General features: G+C 48.8%; 1 protein-coding gene across 8 annotated transcripts in view; it reads right to left on the bottom strand.

Annotated features, from left to right (window-relative positions):
• DAPK1 (death associated protein kinase 1) overlaps positions 1-21,656 on the bottom strand; it is a 172,315-nt gene that overhangs the window by 65,303 nt on the left and 85,356 nt on the right. For all 8 annotated transcript variants that reach the window (XM_044265767.1, XM_044265770.1, XM_044265765.1 and 5 more), the window contains exon 3: positions 14,387-14,608. In XM_044265767.1, coding sequence (XP_044121702.1) covers positions 14,387-14,608 — 222 coding nt within the window. The remainder of the gene's footprint in view (positions 1-14,386; positions 14,609-21,656) is intronic.

Genomic DNA, 21,656 nt, shown 5'->3' on the forward strand with positions numbered 1-21,656 from the left:
CAGAACCCTACCTGGGCTTTTGCGAGGATTAAATGACCTGGCATTTATAATGTACTTAGCTCAGTGCCTGGGGCATAAGATGTCCTCCACGAATGGCAACTATTCAGAAAGACTACAGCTGCCTGAGTTCCCTTCCAGGTACAGGGGAAATGATTCACCTCCTTATTTATGGGTTTTGCTTTTCTGGCCAAGCTTTCTAATGAGGCTGATGTTTCTAGTGGCTTCTTCATTAAACGAGATGAAATGAAAAGCACTTAGCAAAGAGCAAGGCGGAAACGTCAAAAATCCTTCTACTCTGATGTCCAGAAACCTCCAAAGAAGCCCTAACTTGTCTCAAATCTCCACCCCACCCCGCCTCCAGTCCACCATGTAACCTCTCTATCTGGGCGGCTCTATCTCAATCCCAAACTCTCCAGGAACTACCAATTTTATTTCAGCTCCTTTGTAGCCTGGCAGACACGGGGCCTCCATGATTCAAGGGAGACAGACGGTTGTCACTGGCAAGAAAGCCTGAAACGGTATCGAATAATAAATGGAGAGCGGATCTATACATGTTTTTGGGGATATGACCAAACCATGACTTCTGCCAGCTGAGGCAGGAAAAGAAAGGTTCCAATCTTGTAGAAAGACCCACATTTGGAAATAAGTTTAGATCTCGATGTTTCCTTGCTTCAAAAATCTGGTCCTCTGCCATCACAAGGGACTAATCCGTGAAGCCGGATCAAAGCATGGCCTCCAAGAGAAAATGCAGATTTTGAAGCAATCACTTTCATTCATCCATTGATGAAAAGCAGCATCATGACTATTTTTTTTAGTACCCGAGACAGAAGCAGAATGCCGGGTTGGTAACGAAGAAATGAATCATGGTTTATCAATACCAGAGGGCAGAGCCCGACCGCATTTCCCAGCTGTGCTCCAGTCCCAGTGCTCCCGAAAGGATTACCCACCCCTCGCTTAAATGAGGTCATGCTCAAATTCAAGGCTGGAATAATGGAACCACAGGGTGCTGAAGCAGATTTCCAAACAGGAGGATATGGTTTGCAGCTAGACAAGGTACTAAACCAAAACAACCCCCCCCCAAAAATCCCACTTTTTTTTAAATTGAAGTTTTATGAGGAATACAATGAGACTTTTATAAAAAAAGCCAAATAACCCAAACCAATTTTGTTGCTCGTCCTCTTTCAGGGAACAGGATCGATTTTGCCTTCTGCCCACCGAGTAGACCAAAACGATTGCAACTGGTGAAAACGTGTTATTGGTTTGGTAGGGTGGTTGGTTAGAGCCAGGTCTCTGGAGAAGAAAACACTGAGGGTTGTTTTTGGGTGATCAGGCAATGGGGTGAATGTCACACCTGTGGGATGTCTCATGTAGGTGGTCATCACTCCTATGGTGAACTCCTGTAGCTCCCTCCTCCCTACTTTTCAAGAGAGATAGGGATCCTGGAGAATATGCAGGAAATGCCACACCAACGATGAAAGTGATACACAGGAGGCTGACCGTAAAGAATCTCCTCCTGTCCTTGGGACACTCGGGGTGGCTAGGGGATGCGGGAACGCTGTGCACACTTGACTCCAGGGAGGGAGGGATCCCTGGCTGGACCAGTTCAGGCAGGGAGGTCATGGGACGGGCCACGCATGGCCTTCTGGGTATGGTGTCCCAGAGATCAGTGGTCAAGCCCGCTGACCTGCGTATCACAAATGGGGTACAAGTGTCAGAGGCGAAGGGGCCCCAGCCCTTGGGGGTCTGGATGGAGCTCCAAAATGCCTGGCTGGACCTGGAGGGTGGCCATCTCCAGCCACAAACAGCCTCGGTTTACCCCGTGCTCCGAACAAATGCCCACGTGCCACGCACCCTGGAGTGACCGTGACAAGGGAAGAGAAGGGCTGTCGTAGGCAAGACATGGGGACGTGGGTGGGAGACAAAGGGCTGAGAGAGAACCGGTTCCACTTCCAGGGGTCCACATGGATTTCTTGAGGTAAAGTACTCATATTAAGGGAAATAAACTCAACAGCGTACCCAGCCTCTTTTTACTTCAATGGCTTCAATCCAAGCTTTGGAGACCCGGAGAAATAATGAGGCCAATCAAAATGGGGGCAAACGGAAAAGCCGGGGCAGCCAGACATCCCCCTCAGCCTGGGTCACTGTAACAGGTGCTAGAACAAAAGGCCAGTGGGAAGTAAACCAAGCTGGCACAGCCATGGATGGGGGTTTATGCCAAAACCAATTGGTCCCATCTAGTTGAAAACAAGGGACGGCTATTATCCAAGGGAAGCGCAGGGACCCAGCTCTCCGCCCACTCCCTGGCTGGGTTTATTCTCTCCGACATTCCAGCCCAAAGGCCTCCAGTGAAAGCTGCTAATTGTTGTTAACGACGTGGAAATCCCAGGATGACAGACCACTGGCCTATCAGATGGGGGGCGGGAGTCTGTCAGTCTGAAGGACAATTCTGCCTGCCCTTGAGCCGCCTCCGGAGACACAGAGAGCGGAGACTGAAAACGGGCTTAAAGCAGAGTGGTCCTTCTCTTGAGTGCGAGGATGGATTTGAGAAGGAGGAGGCAGAGTTGGAAGAGGCAGAAAAGGTGAAGGACAGGACAGGCACTCGGCAGGTAGAGAAGCTATCAGACCACCTCCTGCCTCAGTTTCCCTATAGGAGCGCTAAAGATTCTAGGCACTGGCAGAGGCCAAGCATCAGGGCAGAGGAGCTGGGAGCTCCTACTGAACACCTTGGTGAAGGGAAGGGGAGGAGGGAGCCCGAAACCCGGCTCTGTTGGAAGAGGAGGCAGAGAGCAGAAAGCCACCCCCAACTGAGGGGAGGAGATGAGATCTGGATCTCTCTTTCAAAAGCACAGTCAGCCTGGAGCCATGGCAGGATTTGAGCAAGGTTGGTTCTATAAGGAATGCTACGTGGGGCAAAGGGGACTTCAGATTGTTCTTTCCTCCCTCCCTCCCTTCCTCTCTCTCTCTCTTTCTCTTCCTTTAGCATAAATGTTGATCGAGTCCCTGCCATGTGATGGGCATTATGACACTAGAGGCCAGTGACACTCAGCTGCCTTCCTTCTAACTGCCCACTCGGACCGTCACTGATGTCCGGCGTCATAATGCCAGGCACAGAGCAGGTCCTCCGCTTCTGGCCCTCAGAATCCCACCCGCTACCCTTCCGGTCTACTCCTTCTCCAACCCAGGCGCTGGGCTCACACAGATGGCCCCGCCCTCTCAGGCCCAGCGTGGCAATCAGGTAGGGTGACAAACTGTCCTGTTCTTAGGAGAGAGGCTATTTTCGGCAGATCACAAATGATGCGGAACTTTCAGCTTCATTCCCTCTTGTCATCCCCACTGTCCTCACTCTAGAAAGGCCCCTCATTGCCGTTCATCAGGATCTGCCTGCTGGCCTCCCTGACTAAATTCAGCTTCTACCACTCTTACCAGGCGCAGACCGTGTGCTAGTATCCATGCCCTCTTCTAGAGAGAGGGAGACAGACGCAGAAAGACAAGTAAACAAAATGCTGGCATATCCCCCTGAAAATCTCGCAGTCCCTCGCAGGAGAAATACACATAAACATTTAAAATACGGTATGGTAAGTACTAGAATCAACACACTTGTAACAGATGATGAAAACACACAGTAAAGAAACAAATCTAATGGGGGTAGGTGGGTAAGCCAAAGAGAGTGAGGATGACGTGTGAGCTGGGCTTTGAGAGGGGAGTGTGAGTTTTCTCCAGGTGACAAGGTTTGGCATATCAGGCAGAGGTGAAACATAAACAATGGATTGGGGGTAAAAACATGGAATAATCTAGTAAAGGCAAGAGCTTCTCTGTGGGTTGAGCATCAGGGGCAGAGGGGAAAGTCATGGAGGAGAAATGGTTGGATACAAGGAGGAGGCTGGACATAGATTGATCCTACATATCCTACACCATTCTACGAACCTGGCCTCATTTTATGGAGGTAGGGAGCCATCAGAGATGTTTTCTAAAGTTTTATTGAGATATAACTCACGTACCATACAATTGACTCTCTAAAAGTGTACAATTCAGTGGTTTTTAGTGTATTCACAGAGTTGTGTAACTACCACCACAATCTAATTTTAGAACATTTTCATCATCTCCAAAGAAACCTTGTGCCCATTCGTAGCCACTCCCATTCCCTGTCACCACTACCCTGTCTGCCCTAGGCAACCAGGAAGTTATTTTGTGTCTCTACAGATGTGCCTATTCTGGACATTTGCTATAAATCCAGTCATATGATATATGGTCTTTTGAGACTGGTTTCTTTCGTAAGGCAAAACATTTCCAAGTTCACCCGTGTTGTGGCGTGTACTTGGACCTTAATCGTTTTTATGGCCAAATAACAGTCCATTGTATGAAGAGACCACATTTTGTTTCTCTAGTCATTAGCTGATAGACAATGGGTTGTTTCTACTTTTTGGCTATTGTATTCCAGGTTTTACTCCTCACCCTCTTGAAGACCTCGTCAACAGTAGATTTCCTGAAGCCCAAGCAAGTAGATCAACAACTCCCAACCGGAAACAAGTACATCAAGGGTCAACTAGCTCTTGAGACACCCGTGACCCTTGCCTTACATCATAACATTCTTCCTGCTCTATCTGGACTCTCACACATCTATTGGACCACAGTCTTCAGTGCCGCATGTGCCAAAGGAGGCCATGTCTTGGCCTCAAAGAAACCCACTGAGGGGGGCAGATATGCACACAGCTCGAATACCAAAGCTGCCACACCACCATCCTGCCTCTTGGACTTCCATCATTTCCACAGCTACCCTAGAACATGTTCGGCCCTCTCCCAGCATTGCGGAAACACTAAGGAATGAGAGGCAAGGACAACATGGCTGCCGGAGAAGCAGAAAGGTCCTCCCAAGTCCAAGTTAGCGTCCAAAAGTTACGACGTCACTGCTTGGAAATTGAGAGAAGCAAATACACTCTAGAGCCACTCCACGTTGAGAATCATTGCCCTGGGGGTAGCGGTCAAGGTGACTGGCCGAGCCCTAGATGAGGAGGAGAGTGAGGTGGGGCAGGCTTGGAGAACCCTCGGTGCTCCGAGGGGGTCTTCTCTATGTCCTTCACCTCCCCAACGATCTCCAAAGGGGACAGCATTTAAAAGACGGGCAATGGGCCTTGGAGGCTAAGTCCTGCAGGGGCTTCGCAGAATTTTAGGACTCAGATAAAAAAATTTCCTCCCCCAAAAGCTCTGTCTGAGAATCAGAATCCCCCACTCCTGTATCAGACAGAATGGACCCAGCTTCCCCAATCTGCAGGGTGGTAAGGATAATCTGGGGCCGAACCCACGGATTAAATGAGGTAACACCAAGCAGGGGCCCCACAGCGACTGACCCAAAGAGTCAAGTGAAGGGCAGCTTCCCTCTCTTCTCCAAGAAAAGCGTCTCTTGCCCTTCACCTACATCCTCTTTCTCCAGACAGCTGGGGAAGATCCACAACCAAACTGGGAGGACCCTAGGAGAAGTGAACGTTCTATCCCGTTTCCGAAACAATCAATTCTGCTTGCATTTCCCCGTCTGAATATCGGGCCAAAAAAAGCCACGGACACCTCTGTCACCAAGGGGAAGTCGGGGTCCGGGAGCCCCTGCCTCACGACTAACTTCGTCCGCACAGCAGCACTCGGGTCACACTGGCCACACGTGGGAACCGTGTTGGTTCACGGACTGGAGCGGAAACTGGCATCTGAGGACGGCACATGCAAATCCTGACCGCCACGCCTCCGGAGCCCTGTGGTCCCTAGTCTGCAGTAGAGTGACTCTGACTGCATTAGAAATGAGTCCCACCCAGGGAAAGAAAAGAAGGGTCGCTCAACACCAGAAGGTCGGGTAATATTCGACGAATCAGTTGAAAAAAAAAAGCAAATACCTGGTTGTTGTAGAAGTATTCCCCTTTGGTTTTAAGCAACATTTTGCAATGACATGAGGCAGAACGGAAGCTCTAAGAGGCTCAAGGATGATTGGGAGTGGTTGCTGCTGACCGGCCCCAGCCACTGGCCTAAGCTCTCGTTTCCAAGCTGAACCTGACCACCATCCCAGAATTCTGAGCGCAGTGTGCCCAGTCGTGGGCGTCATATGACTGGCATGGAGGAAAGCCAGGCAGAAGGCTTGGGCTGAGCCTAGGCTGCCAAAATGGCAGCCCTTGGCCTGAGAGGGACCTGGGCTCTGGATGCAGAGAGGAAGCCTGTGACCCGTGCCTGGGATGGCCCAAGCCACACAGAAGAAACCAGGCCATGAGGAAGAGGCAACAGGCCAAGAGAGGAGATCAGAATGTCTGAAGGGTCGGTTAAGCCACCATCGCACAGAATTTCCCTCTGTTATAGGATCTTGAAGTACTGGTTAGGGGAGTGGGCAACCAAGACAGGAAGAATAATGAGATTTCATGCCATGGCTTCCAAGAGGAAGGGTGAACAGTTTCCAGGGATCTGGATTACCCCAGAGTGTCATAAAGTAGTCTGTGGTCCCTGAGGAGGGGTCCAGGAATAGCCAGCCCGTCAGCAGAGTGACAGATGTCTGTGCGGCTGGCCGGCAGGCAGCGCTGCCACCCATTTGCCAGACCACAGTGACCACGGGTCTTTCCTGGAGGTGAGCCAAGATTGCAGCCACCGATCAACTCACGTGCACAGCACAGAGAACGCCAAGTCAGAGGCTCAGAGAACGAATATTTGATAAAAACAACAGATCTTTGAGCTCAGATGCCATGTGTAGTTTCTCGCATTTCCATTTTCCAAATTGTATAAGACTGCCCAGCAACCAAATACCCTGCTTACGGGAGTGAAAATGCCCACCGAATTAACGCGAAGGGGGCACTTCTCAAGGGCCCTGGCAAGAGGTGAGAGCCTGGGGGTGGGGGGAGGGGGACATCCACGCAGGGTTTTGTTTCTCAAGAGAGAGCGCCCGAACGGAAAAGAACCTATTTTATGTGATTTCGTTCTGTTGTGAGAGGTAAGGCAGCTGCCAAGTGCACTTTGGTTCTCCGCTCTTGCCTGACAGCAGATATCCGAGGAGCAAGGTGCCAAAAACGCAACCCAGCACAGTTCCTGAAATTACCTCTCTGGATAAAACCAAAAGTTCAAAAAGTCAAAAGAGCTGGTGCGAGCTCAGAGAAGTGGGAACAAATGTAGCCGGAGGGGAAGGGGGGAAAAAAAGCGCTGAAGAAATCGGAGTGTGCTTTTGTGTCTCGGAAGGACCCGGAGCGGAGTGGAGCGAAGAGCCTGGGAGGGGGCACGGCTGCGGGAGGGGCACTGGGAGCCCCCCCAGCATCAGAGACACTTTACTTAACCAGCGTCACCTGTGTCCCTACAACTGCATCCTGCTTCATGCAACTTTGCCCCTTTGAAGGTAGCCTGAGAGCACCGCTCCTCCAATCACTGCACTTTCTTCTCTTTTTTTTTTTTTTAAAGATTTTATTTATTTATTTGACAGACAGAGATCACAAGTAGGCAGAGCAGCAGGCAGAGAGAGAGGAGGAAGCAGTCTCCCCACTGAGCAGAGAGCCCGATGTGGGGCTCGATCCCAGGACCCTGAGCCGAAGGCAGAGGCTTTAACCCACTGAGCCACCCAGGTGCCCCAATCACTGCACTTTCTTCTTGAAAAGCTCCTGTGATTCTAGAGCTGATGACGTCCGTGGGGCAAGGATTCATCCACTTGCATCGTGCTGATACACGATGGAGAAATTCGTCTCGGCTGGCTGACGAAAGAGAGAGGGAGCCGACTTCACCATGATCCTCCCTAAAGTGACCTAAGATCGCACAAATGTTTGAATTATCACTCAGTGGTTGTTTGCAATGAGCAAACTGAATTCCAGCAATGATTAACCTGGCCAAAGTCAAAAAGTAAGCTAATAAGGGGACTTGTTATTCCAAAGGTATAGACTTTCAGTTTTGCGAGATGAAAAGGTTCCGGAGATCTCCTGTACAACAGCATGCAAACCACTAACATCACTATGCACCACACAGTGGTTCAGAGGGTCAAGTTCATGTGCGTGGTTTTTTTTTTTTTTTAACCACAATAAAAAAAAATTTACATTCCTAGATTAAAAAAAAAAAATGACAGAATGCATCATTCATTCCATACCCTGGACTTGGCTACAACCACAGTATAATAATTAAACTTTATTTCTGATCACAAAAAGAGAGAGCAAGCAAGCATGCAAGCTAGCTAAGAGAAGGGCTACACTGATTTCGAGATCTGCTCTAAGGGGCGCCTGAGTGGCTCAGTTGTTAAGCGTCTGCCTTCAGCTCAGGTCATGAGCCCCGGGTCCTGGGATCGAGCCTCGCGTCGGGCTCCCTGCTCAGTGGGAAGCCTGCTTCTCCCTCTCCCACTCTCCCTGCTTGTGTTGTCTTTCTCGCTCTGTCGCTCTTGTCAAATAAATGACAAGATTTCATCTTAATCTTAAAAAAAATCTTAAAAAAAATCTTAAAAAAAAAAAAAATCTGGTCTAAGTTCCAAACAGAGCAAATAGGGAGAAAAATGTAAAACTGGAAAACCCAAACCGATTTGATTTCCCCGTCCCAGCCCACCGTGCCATTCCTTACATGGCAATGAGAGCATTTTTAATGTCTACATCTTTCCATGGTGACTTTCAGATAGGTGATTCAGAGCTACAGGGATGACTATCCCAAAGCAGGTGGGGATGGGGTGATGTCCACTCCTGCCTCGAGTTAAGACCCTCACCACTTCTTCTGTCCAGGCCTTCGTTAAGATTTACACATCACATCGTGGCTCAGTGGCCTGGCGGAGCCGCCACAATGAGGTGTTTTGTTCCAGTTCTGACCTGCTTTCAGAACTTTAGACTAGCGTGTGAGTGGGCTCCCAGTCTAGGAAGTAAAGTTCTCTATTCGACTAGCACTTGTGTCTCGGTTTGCTAGGGCTGCCTTAACAAAGTATCGAGTGGCTTAAAACCATGGACACTGATCGCCTCACAGAGGTGTTGGTGCTCTTGGTTCCTCAGGAGAGCTCTGAGGGAGCAGCTGTGCCATGCCCCCCTTCTTGTAGCTTACAGACACATGATTCCAATCCCCCATCTTCACACGACCTCCTCCTTACGAAGGCACCAGCCATAGTGGGTTCGGGCCCACCTTCCTCCAAAATGAGCTCATCTTAATGAAATCCATCTGCACAGATCCTGTTTCCAAATAAGGTCACATTTTGAGGTACTGGGAGTAAGGATTTCAACATATCTTATTGGGAGAGCCACAAGTCAACTCTAACAGCTTCTCAGAAGATGACTGCCAGCAGCAGCAGCATCTGGGAATTTGTTTCAAGTCCCAATTCTCGCTCGGGTCCCACTCAGACTCACTGAATCAGAAACTCTGGAAGTAGAGCCAAATAATGCACACTTTCCTAAGCTTTCCGGGAGCTTCTGAGGCAGGCTGAAGTTTGAGAACCACTGTGTTAAACCATACTCTACATTAAAAAAATCACTTTCGAGGTGCCTGGGTGGCAGAGTCATTAAGCGTCCGCCTTCGGCTCAGGTCATGATCTCAGGGTCCTGAGATCGAGCCCGGTATTGGGCTCCCTGCTAGGCAGAAAGTCTGCTTCACTCCCCCCGCTGCGTTCTCTCTCTCTGTCAAATAAATAAAACAAAATCTTAAAACAAACAAACAAAAAACTTAGAAAAAGTCACTTTCCAGGCTAAGTATGCATCTTGCCCTTCTGGGCTGCCTCCAGCTGTATTTATAACACACTGCTTCTCCCACAGCAGTGATCAACTACTACTTATTGCTATAGTGAAACAGTCTGGAGCCTCAAGTCTCTACAGGTGTGGCCTTCAGATAGGGTTTATTTTTCCTGTTTATGAATTCTATGAACTACCAATGTTGAAAGTCTAGATTACAGACTTTTCTTGGAAAAAAATTACAAGACTTGGCAATACCATATCCAAAATTCCACATGGCAGCAATCAACTGATGGGTCTGATGCGGGTATGGGGATTCCGGGTGAGCCACAGTCCTTATCACTCCCTGATGCCTCCCCAACCCTAAGGCTTCCTGCGGACCACACTTGCTCACTTACATCTCCTCTCTGACCCCTGAAGCAGGTGAGCTTGAACCATGTCTGGATTGAGGAGAGCTAGGGAGAAAAATACATCACTATCTATAGCCTAAAATATGTAGTTATTTCAAACAGCAAGTTTAAGAACGAAATTCTAGAAGCTGGTGGCTCTGATTAGCACTGACTTCAAGTTCTGAGAGCTTAGCTTCTCTTTCTACGGGGTAAAAGTTACAAAATGAGTCAAGTACTGACTTCAAAGTTTTGTAGTGGCTTGCCCATAGGACAATATCAGGTGAGTGACAGCACAGTCAGAGGAGAGTTCCAGATTGGCATGGCTTCATGAGGGAACAGTGGGACGTGGAGGATATGAAATCGTGATCATACATCACGTATGCCCCGGTGTTGAGCTGCACCAGCAGATCAGTTTGGAAATAAACAATTCTTTCCCAGTAGAACAAGCTTGGGGAGCGGGGAGCTTCATTCTTTGAAGCTACTTTCAAGGTTTACAAAATTCTTTTTTTTGTATTATTATTATTTATTTATTTGACAGAGAGAAAGAGATCACAAGTAGGCAGAGAGGCAGGCAGAGAGAGGGGGAAGCAGGCTCCCTGCTGAGCAGAGAGCCCGATGTGGGGGTCGATTCCAGGACCCTGAGACCATAACCCGAGCCAAAGGCAGGGGCTTAACCCACTAAGCCACCCAGGTGCCCCTTCCTCAGTATTCTCTAGAAAGCAAAGAAGAGATGGAATGTGTCCCTGATGGCTAATGTTTCCTTAAAGCTCACAGAACTTGGAACAATAATTTCTTCCAAGACAAAGATGACTGTCTCCCAGGCAGATCTAATATTTTGAATTGTCTATTAAAAATTAAGACACGTCTTCATTGCAAAGTAAGTATATATAAATGGAGTGCTTAAATTAGGGTCTACTTTCCTTCTGACTGTGTAAGACAGGAGTCTGCAGAGAAACAGATCCAGTAGGAGGTATGTGTACATACACGGAGAGAGCAGGAGCTCATACTAAGAAACTGGGTCCCACCACAATGGAGGCTGACAAGTCTCCAGACCTTAAGGGTGAGTGGGCTGAACCTGGCTAGAGACCCAGGAGAGCCGATGGTTCAGTGCAGTCCTAAGGCAGGAAGAAGCCAATGTCCTAGACTCCAAGGCCATCAAGTAAGAGGAAATCCCTCTTGTTAGGGATAAGTTTCCATTTTGTTCTACTGGGGCCCTCAACTAATTGGATGAGGCCCAGCCACCCACCCTGGGGAAGCTGATCTGTTTTATTCAGTCTACTGATTCAAACGTTAATTGCATTCAGAAACACCCTCACAGACACAAACCAGAGTAATGCTGAATCGAATGTCTGGACACCTCCACTGACACATAAAGGTCACCATTACAACTCCCACATGGCTGGTGGGTGATAAGAAAGGGACAATCAGTTCACGGGGGGGTGCCGGAAGCTGTGAAGGGCAGATACTCAGGCGGGAGAGAGATACAGTGACCCCGTGCAGAAGGGATGTCTTCTCAGGCCTCTCCTCTTCCTTCCATGCAAGGGTCATTCTCTGCGGGCTCACTCAACCTCTAGTCTAGGTGACCTCACAGTGCATGAAGAAGGCTGCGTGCTACTCTGCCATCTTCTGAAATGGCTACCATCCTGGTGCTGACACTGTCATGGACTGACACTGGCTAGTGCTATGGCGGCAAATGGACCTCCCAGCCTTGGAGGGACTGCTATCCTGTGCGGCCACTTCAGGAAGCTGCTCAGCGGTTTCTCATAAAATTACACATGCAGTTACGCACGCATGGGTATCCACCCAAAAAAATGAGAAGTTGGGGTGCCTGGGTGGCTGAGCTGGTTCAGCCTCTGACTCTTGATTTTGGCTCAGATGGTGATCTCAAGGTCATGGGATCAAGCCCCCAGTCAGGCTCTGCGCTCCGCGGGGACTCTGTTCCAGATTCTCTCTCCCTCTCCCTCCTGCTCTTATACTCTCTCTGTCAAATAAGTAAATAAAATCTTTAAAAAAAAAAAAAAAAAAAAAAGAAAACTCAAGATTGTACAAAAGCCTGTAAATGAATGTTTACAGCAGCTTTATTCATGGTCACCAAATACTAGAAAACAACCCAAAGGTCCTTCGGGGGTAAGTGGACAGGCGACACCAAACACGCATCTATCACGCAGCAGAATCCCGCACAGCAATAACAAGGCACAAAACAAGCATGTATGAATCTCAAAAGTAATACGCCGAGTGAAAGAAGCCAGTCTCAAAAGGCTGAATAGCACATCACTCTATTTATAGGACATTTCTGAGAAGACAGAGCAGCTTAGCGGTTGCGAGGAGATGGGGGGGCGGAAGGTGTGTGTGACTATAAAGGAATGAGACAAAGGAACCGGGGGGGGGGGGCTATTCTGAATCTTGATTTAAACGTGTGTTGACGTCCTAAGACTTGCACACCCCTCCTCCCACATCAGATTAACTATATGATCTTTTTAAAAATTGGAAAAATCCAAGGGTTAAAAAAAGTAATTGTATGTCACCCAATGGATACACAGGATAAAGGGACCCAAGGGGAAATGCCTAGGGTATGGGGTCAGGCATCAGCAGCTGAGACCAGAATGTGCCCGGGCAAAGGGGAGCCAGAAGGGCAGGAAGGCACAGGCATCCCTGTACGGCTTGGGGTACAAAGAGGATAAGCGACATTCCTGAGTCACTGGGCACAACCTAATAATTCTCTGAAAAGGCAGAACAGCTGTGATCTGTAACATTTCTTCCCCAAGAATTTTGTATTCATGGCCTCTGACAACAGCCTTAAGAGAGGAAATGCAGGCTTAGAGACGGTAAAGGATTGGCCTGGATTTTGATCTTGGTTCTGTCTGGTTCAAGAGTTGCCACAGAAAGCAAAGATTACACCGTGAACGTCTCTTTCCGCAGCTGTACCCAGGCAAGCCCCTTAATCCCCTGTGCTCTTAAAGCCCGGCTCTTCCTTTAAGGCAGGGGTTCTCCATGGGAGAAGGGGGGTGTTTTGCCCCCAGAGGACACGTGGCCTTGTTTGGAGACAGCTTTAGTTGTCACAGCCCGTGGGAGGGTGCTACCAGCATCTAGTGGGTAGAAGCCAGAGATGCTGCTAAACATCGTACAAGGCCTGGGATGGCCCCTGAACAAAGACATACCCAGCCCCCAGGGTCTCTGCGACAGAGGTGGAGAACCTGCTGGCTTAAAAGCGAGGAAGAAAACATGTCCACGAATCCCACACTGTGCTAGGGATCGTCCAATTCTCAACTTACTTATTTCCTCAAGACCCTGAGGAAGACCCAATTTATAACTGAGCAAGCTGCTGCTTGCTTACCCACACCCCAGTGACAGACAGGAAGCCACAGGAACCCACCGGTCCCTGTGAGGGCAAAGCCCAGGATGCCCGCAGTGTGGGGTCCCCAGGGCTAGGCTGGGTCCTCCACAAAACCCCCCTTCACTTCCTTACATCCCATCTGGCCTCCAAAATCACCTCCTAACCGTAAGAGATCTGCAAACATGGGGAGCTGTTTGGCTGGCAGAGGCGCAGGTCTGAATTCTGGGGCCCCAGGAAACAAACTTCAGAGCCACCCAGGACCGGCGTGTCACCCTGGCTTCCTGGGCTCCTTCCATGATTCCTGCCCTCAAGGCCCGGATGCCTCTCCTCCCTCCCAACAGCTCAGAGGCATTCGCAGCCAGGTGCTCCTGGGGGGCATCCCCTCCTCCCCCTCTCTTCAAGATGGGTGGGGCACTGAGGCAGGGGCCTGGGGGCAGAGGGACACATTACTGAGAAAGGCACGACAGTCCGTCACCCGCAACCACAATCGACAGGCAGGGCCTGCCCGAGAAAATAAGCGGAAAGCTTTGAAAACAAGTCCTATGATCACCTCTGAGGGATGCTGGTTCAGTGTTACCCCCTCCTGTCAATCGTGCTGACAGTCCCAACAGCTGGGAGTGGAGGTGGGAGGTTAACTGGAGGGAGAAGGAAGAGAAGTAGAAATCCCGCAGGAAGGCAAAGGAACAGTGCCAGTAGAAAAGGAACATGAGCTTAAAGTTGACCAGACAGCTCAGGAGTCAGATGACGTCATGACAAAGGAAGAGGAGCCCCAGGATGTGGGGACCCTCTTGCAAGTCGGGTAGGACTGCGTTCATGGAAACGGCTCTTTAGCATCATTCGAGGTAACCACAGACAGGTCTCGGTGCAGGCGGTACAGGGTTGTTCTCGAATTTGGCAAAGCAGAGTACATTCCTGACGAGGCTCGGGGCAGGCCCCCGAGGTGTCCCACTGCAGGGCAGCCATGGGCGGACCTCAACCACCCTGACCCCCACCCTGGGCCTCCCAGGCCCCGCCACAGCCACGCAGACCCTACTCACAGCTCTAAGATCAGGATGACGTCTGTCTTGTTCTCGTAAACCTCATGTAGGGTGATGATGTTGGGGTGCTGGATCTCCTTCAGGATGCTGACCTCCCGCTCGATGTCCTCGCGGCTCACGCCCCGCCGGCTGGACTTCGTCCTCCTTTTCTTGATAAACTTGGCGGCATATTGTACACCGGTGCTTTTCTCCCGGCATTTCTTCACGACTGCAAACTGCCCACTGTAGACAGAGGATGAGCGGTTACAGGTCATTCACACATTTCTTTATTGCTCCCTACAAAGCCCGGATTTGAGCACGGATGGGGCAGGGCATGAGCAAGGGGGGCCCTTAACGGTGAGTAAGAAAGTCCATGGGGTGGGAAATTAACAGATTAAGCTGGGTTACTTCTCATGACATTTCAGTTTCATTAAACCGGCTTAAAAACAGGTTGCAATGTTCTTGAACATTTAAGAACAATGTTGCAAGTGATACAAAGTCTCTTGTCTTGAAGAATACTCTATGGAACGGAGAACGATGCCTCCACTTCTGTGATTTCTTCCTCCCTCCCCTTACAGACTCTGGGATAGCAGCAAGGAGCTTCCCGACCTCCCGACCTCCTTCTGACAAGCCTTTCTCCCATTTGTCCAGGGAAGACAAGGGATCAAGATGGGCGAACTTAAAGAAAAATACACAGAGCCCTGCTTTCGACGACCTATTTCTAGCCTATGTACTTATCAATTGAAACGTTCAGAATTAAAAAAAAAAAAAAAAAAAAAGGCTGTATATTCTGTTCATACCTCAGGGATTAGATCAGCCACATACACCAGACATCTGTTTGTGGAGGCTTCTCCAGCATTACCTGCCTCTCTCCTTTCTAGGGATCCTACAGCCCTGAGGAAACTGACTCCACCCTTACCTAGAGATATGCATTGGGTGACCTAGGCTAAGCCAGTCAGTATACTGTGTCTTCCTGGCTCCAGGTACAGACACATGACCAAAGTAAGACCTTTTGGAGAATGCAGAGACCAAGACCTTTTCTAAGCCTCTTCTTTCTTCTGGATGTGAACACTGAACTCCATGACCCCAGTAGCTACTTCCAGCCATCCCGGGATGAAGGTTTAAAGCCAACCATTCCAGAGGCAGAGCCAAATAGAAGAAGAGAAACCAGGTTTGTGGTAACGCTGTGAAATGGCTGGATAACCCTAGCCTGAAAGCCATCTGCCTTTGGGTTTTTCAGCAACAGAAGCCAATAAAGGCCCTTTACTGCTAAAGCCAGTTGGATATGGGCTTTCAGTTTCTTGCAGAGGAAAGCATCCTATACATTCTCAGCCATGGTATATAACCAGAGCCTCCTACCTATGTATATGAAAGAATATAATAACAGAACTTACCACAAAATAATAAAATAAATACATAAGTAGGGAGAGCCTTGAAAGGTAAGTAAGCTACCCTGAAAGTAAGGGAAACAATACAAAAGGACCCTTCCTGTATCAATGCTGGCACCTTACTTCTTCCCCAGAGCCACCCATCACAGGATCGTATATTTCTTGGCAGGTGCTAGAGAACAGCTATATAGAGAATTATCACAGTTATTTTTAAATAGCTTTATTCTCCCATGAAGACAAAAGGGGGAGAGAAAATCAGATGAACGGTAACTGTTCAATGTTAAAGAAGGGATACTTTAATACATTACTCATTTACTTTAGCAGCAGAGGTCAGTGAAGAAAAACCCAGAGTACAGGATTATTTCTTTAGCACTGCCAAATTTTTGCATGACAGGCTATTAAGACTCTCTTTCTCCCTGCAGAAAAATAGCAGAGAGGCTGAAGATAAATCACACCAGAACGCTAGCACCAACTGCCTGTGAACTCACGACCTTAAAGAGCCAGGGGATCTGTTAGGATTTTATTACATTTTACATTCTTTTTCTGAAGAGCAAAGAACTGGGCTTATTTCTCTCTTGGAGGGTGGAGGTGGGCGGCAGAGATGGGGCTTGTGGGGGAAGAAAACAGCCTGACTACGGAACAAAGTGAGCTACTACTTGGAAGCGTCTGGTGAAGCAGTGCTTATATTCCTACTTGTCAGAAAGAGAGCATCAGGTCCCAGCTGAGAGCTTCCAAGGTGTCCAAGGACGCGGGGTGGGGCAGTGCACTGATCCGAGTCACATACGACCCAAGCTTCCAGGGGCTGAGTCATGCACGCCTGTCACGCAAGCACCGTGACTTTTCTCAGGGACTGTAAAGATTCAAGGCAGATTCAGTGGTTTGAATTATGTTGCTTTAAACACTAAAAATGAAAAACCAGAAAGAGATGTGAGGAACGTAAATGGAAGCCTAAGTTCAAAGACTATCCCAAGTTGTTTTTCCTGCTAAATGTTCCATGTGGACTTTTCCCCTTTTAATTATGGGAGTGAAAGCATCAAGGCCCCCCTACCCTAGCGCTGGGCTGGGGGGAGGGGGCACTGTATACCCTGTGCGCCAAGACCAGGAGTGTGTGCACAGGCCCAACCTGACGGCATTGCCCACATCTGCAGCAAAACATCTGGACCCCACTCCTTCACTGGTCAGCTGGCCTGACCCACACTTCCAGGTCCCCCGAGGGGAAAGCAGGCAGGGAGAAGGGGCTGCAGGTAGGATGGGAGCCCCCCAACCCCCCCAGGCCAAGAGAAGATGTCCACGGCTGCAGCTAATGTCCCAACTAACCTTGGCTGCAGATGGTCGAGAAGGTGGAGACTAATTTCGAGGACCACTTTTCTAGACCCATCTCAATGCTACGTCTTTAAAGACACCTTTCCGAGTTATCTCTGCCTACCCAACGTCTGCCCCGACCAGTGCCGTCTCCTGCACCTGAGCCCACAGGGCCCCTTGCAGATTTTTCTGTTTCTTGCCCATTTCTTCTGCTACCACGGCTGCAGCTCCACGGAGGACAGAAGCCTGGCAGGCGAATCTCTCATCCCTGAGACACGGGATGCAGGCTCCTCTGGGAGCTCATGCGTGATGCGCTTGACTCCTGAATCCTTAAAACCAGAGGTGTTACCTGAAGACACTCCCCTGTCGTTTAGTAGCTCTGCGTGGGGCTGCGCACTCAGGCTGCCTGTCTGAGCTGGTGTCCCGCCTCTTACTAGCTATGTAACTGAGGGTTTACATCCCCCTTGACCACTCTCTGCCTCAGTTTCCTTATCTGCCAAGTGGGCAGAGTAATAGTGTTTGCCTGGGAGGGTTCGTGGGGTAGAAAGGAAGGATTAAACAAACTAATAATATATGGAAAGTGATTAGAATGGCGCCTAGCAGTATTACATCTTCAATGACTATTCACCTGGAGCCACTGCCAGGAGCTTAGGGTCTATGGTTCGAAGCTCGAAGTGCCTTCAAAGTATCAGCCTCTCAGAACTGCCAAGGGAAAAAAGAGCCCAAAGAAGAAAAAAACCTCAACAGGGTTGTCACGTGTTTAAAGTGTAAAACTCAAGCCGACCCTGGCCTTAGGCTTCGGCCTTCAAACACGACATCCCCGCCCTCATGCCCTGCCAAGGGAGAGCGGCTGCCCCCAGCAGATGAGGAAACTGAGCCCAGGGCGGGCAGAGGCCCACGCAAGGCTATGGGGCCTTGGTGTGCACTCGGTAACTCGTGCCGGGATTTTCCCAGCCATCTCCGCGGGCAGGCAGCGAACCGAAGGCAGACTCCTCGGAGAAGAAATTCCTTTCTAAACACGGTAATTTGCTTTGTGAGGCCAATTTGAGCTGGACTGGTGGTTAATTGCTGCTCCCATGCTTTCCTTCCTGAGCAGCTGGCCCTTGACCCCCCCCCCAGCTCCCTCACACCCACTTTGGGGGGTCAGCTCCTCTTCCCCGATCCCCCTCCCCCAATAATTACAACTGAAAAAAATTTTTTGTTTAGGCTTTTTTGGGCAAGAGCTTCCAAATCATGGGATCCCGGAGAAACGATCTGATACAGCTGCCAGGGTAAGCCCTGGGCAAGGAGGGACGTAAATTCACACAGAGAAGCAAGGCCACCACCGCCACACATGGTGGCCTGGGCTCCAGCCTCCCTCCTGTGATGGAACCAGAGGCTCCCCACCGATGCACACTCCCCTGGACAGCTGCAGCGGTCGTCCACGGATGGGGCAATGCAGCCGTCTCTGGAAATCAGAAACTGACTGGATACCAGCACATTTGAAGTGACAAAACAGAATACAGGGGATCCTCACTTTCCGCAAGAGCTGTATGTGCCAATTCACCTACTTGCGACATTGTACTTGTGACTTCAAAGTCATCATTGGCAGTGCTGTCGCGGTCACAGATCCGAGTCACCCAAGTGCCCAGGGGAGGTGGGTCAAGGCGACACTCTGCCTTCTAGATCAGCTTCGATATAGTAAACAAATGTCTTTTTTTTTTTTTTAATAGATTTTATTTACTTGTCAGAGAGACATCACAAGTAGGCAGAGAGGCAGGCAAAGAGAGGGGGAAGCAGGCTCCCTGCTGAGCAGAGAGCCCGATGCGGGGCTCGATCCCAAAACCCTGAGATCATAATCTGAGCAGAAGGCAGAAGCTTAACCCACTAAGCCACCCAGGTGCCCCAACAAATGTCTTCTTCTTCTTTTTTTTTTTAAAAAAAAGATTTTATTTATTTATTTGACAGAGAGAGATCACAAGCAGGCAGAGAGGCAGGCGGAGAGAGAGAAGGAAGCAGGCTCCCGGCTGAGCAAAGAGCCCGATGCGGGGCTCGATCCCAGGACCCTGGGATCATGACCTGAGCCGAAGGCAGCGGCTTAACCCACTAAGCCACCCAGGCGCCCCAACAAATGTCTTCTTAAGAGTCTGTTTAGTGCCAGGCTTTTTCATTTTTGCTATCTGTTGGTGATTTCCCTATTTAAAATCACCCCCAAAATGGGAAGTCCAGGGCTCATAAGACGGAGGCTGTGATGGACTTGTGGAGGACACATGTCATGGGTGGGTCGGCTTTGTTCAGGCAGGGGTGTCAGTGATGTTGGCCGTGAGCCCAGTGTTAAGGAATCAACGATGTGTGTAATGGAAGGCCCTTTAAACAGAAACACGAATGACACAAGGTTATGCCTGCATTCGATGATGGAAATGTTACGAACGGAGGCTCACAGAAATGTGACCCTGTTTTTTCTCTAGAACAAATGGTCCAGTATTCGCTAACTCAGTGTCTGCAGTGAAGTCACGGAACATAACTATAGCCCCAATAATGAGAATCAATCATATGTTGCTTTTTAAAAATGTACTCATGTTTTCTGTCACCTAATAACTGACAGAACACTTTTTGGACTAGGTACAGCTAGCCAAATTCATTTTGACACAGAAGCTTTCAATTAAATGTAGCAAACACGTATTGACCACTAGTGGCCAGATCCATACAAAGCCGATGAAACACAACCCATTTTAAAGAGTTTTGTAGTACAAAAACTTGTTGATTTAAAAAGAATCATAAATTTTATCAAAAAAAAAAAAAAAGAAAGAAAGAAAACTTTGGATAAAAGGAGAAAAACTTCATAAAGAACAACCTGCCACCTAGTGTCTTTGTTTTAAGTCACTGACCTCATGAGAGCACCTTGTAGTCACTCAATGAACTGTACCCAGAATTCTACGCAAGGAGTTTAACGTATTACTTTATTCATTATCACAACTCTACAACATTCACATTATGCACTCTTCCATCAATGAGAAAAACCAAACCTTAGAGAGATTTTTTTCTAGTTGCCTGAACTCTTTCCTGCAAGGAAGCCCCACACTTGAGAAGTGAATCCTGAAAGCATTTGCCTCCAATGCTCTATTCGTCGAACCCCATTGCTGTCCCGGGCTTCTGTCCATTTTGTTGGAAATATAAGCGATGCCCCTGTGAAGTTACAGATGGGTCTAGGAATCATTCCAGGGAAAAGCTTTGTGCAGGGAAGGCATGGAGAGGAGGGCGGTGATGGAATACGGTTGGGCAGTATTGCCTTCTCCCCGCTCCAAACTCATGAAGTGTTTTAACTAATTAAAGCCTCTGTGTTACCATGCTCTGATGTTCTCAGAGTAAAGAGTAAGTCATGTTTGTGTGTCGCTTCAGAAGCCCTTACTAACAGTTAGAAAGAGCCACAAAAGATTCTCAAGGTCAGCGCACAAGGGTGGCAAGCACACATTTGTGAAGCATGTGGGCTTTTACAGGTCCATTATATTTCATGACGCATTACAAGTAAAGCTGTTGGACTCTGTTTAATGCAGTTGGGTTTTATTTTCAAATTCATTTATTTGTGGGAGTTTTGCTCACTTGGGGAAAGATGGGAAAAAAGATGGCATAAACGTGCAACGTCAGAGGGTCGCATTCAGAGGGAGGAATCGGGCTGAACGTGACAATATGTTGTACCTTCGCGCTGGCACCTAACCTAGGGGCTAACATTTTCGTTGCTGACCTTGACCTAGACACCACATTGCAACAAGCTCCCACCAGGGAAGGTGGGTGCCAACTCAAAACAAAGGGGCTAAAGGGGCGCCTGGGTGGCTCAGTGGGTTAAAGCCTCTGCCTTTGGCTCAGGTCATGATCCCAGGGTCCTGGGATCGAGTCCTGCATCAGGCTCTCTGCTCAGCAGGGAGCCTGCTTCCCTTCCTCTCTCTCTGCCTCCCTCTCTGCCTACTTGTGATCTCTGTCAAATAAATAAATAAAGCCTTTAAAAAAAAAAAGAAAAGAAAACAAAGGGGCTAAAACAGTACTTTTTTTTTTTTTTTTTTTTTTTTTTTTTTGCTGATTTTAAATATGTCTCTATCCCAGCACATTTAAGTCAAAGAATTATTTATGGTAACTATTTATTGTTATGAGTTCCCTGTATTAATGCTGGAAACAGATCTGGCTTCGATCAAAAAAACGATAAGCTCCAACTCTCCCTGAGTCTCAAGGCTTTGCAGTAAGGTTTCTAATTAAAGCAAAATAATTTCTACTTTTGAATTCACGTTATCAAGCCGCAGCACAATGTGAGGGCTGGTTCGTGGGCCATTTATTCTTCTTGAAGAGAAGAGTGCCAGTGGCCTGAATCCTACCTGAACACTGGAGTTACAGGTCTTCAGTAAGAAATGAGGTGATAGAAGCGGTTTTCCAAGGATGAGTTCACCCTGACGGCAGGGGAAAAGACCCCAAAGGGTTTGCAGGCTAACGGGAGAGACAAGCACAAAACACCAGAGTATGGGAAGGGCCATACCACTGTGAAGCCCCAGGGGAGAGCATGAGGTCAGGGGACCCAGGGTGTACCCTGAGGGTTAAGCCCCAGCCTGGAGGACAAAGTGTGTGGAGGAACGGTG

The sequence above is a fragment of the Neovison vison genome, chromosome 9 (assembly GCF_020171115.1).
Source record: "Neovison vison isolate M4711 chromosome 9, ASM_NN_V1, whole genome shotgun sequence".
In the NCBI taxonomy this organism is placed as follows: Eukaryota; Metazoa; Chordata; class Mammalia; order Carnivora; family Mustelidae; genus Neogale; species Neogale vison.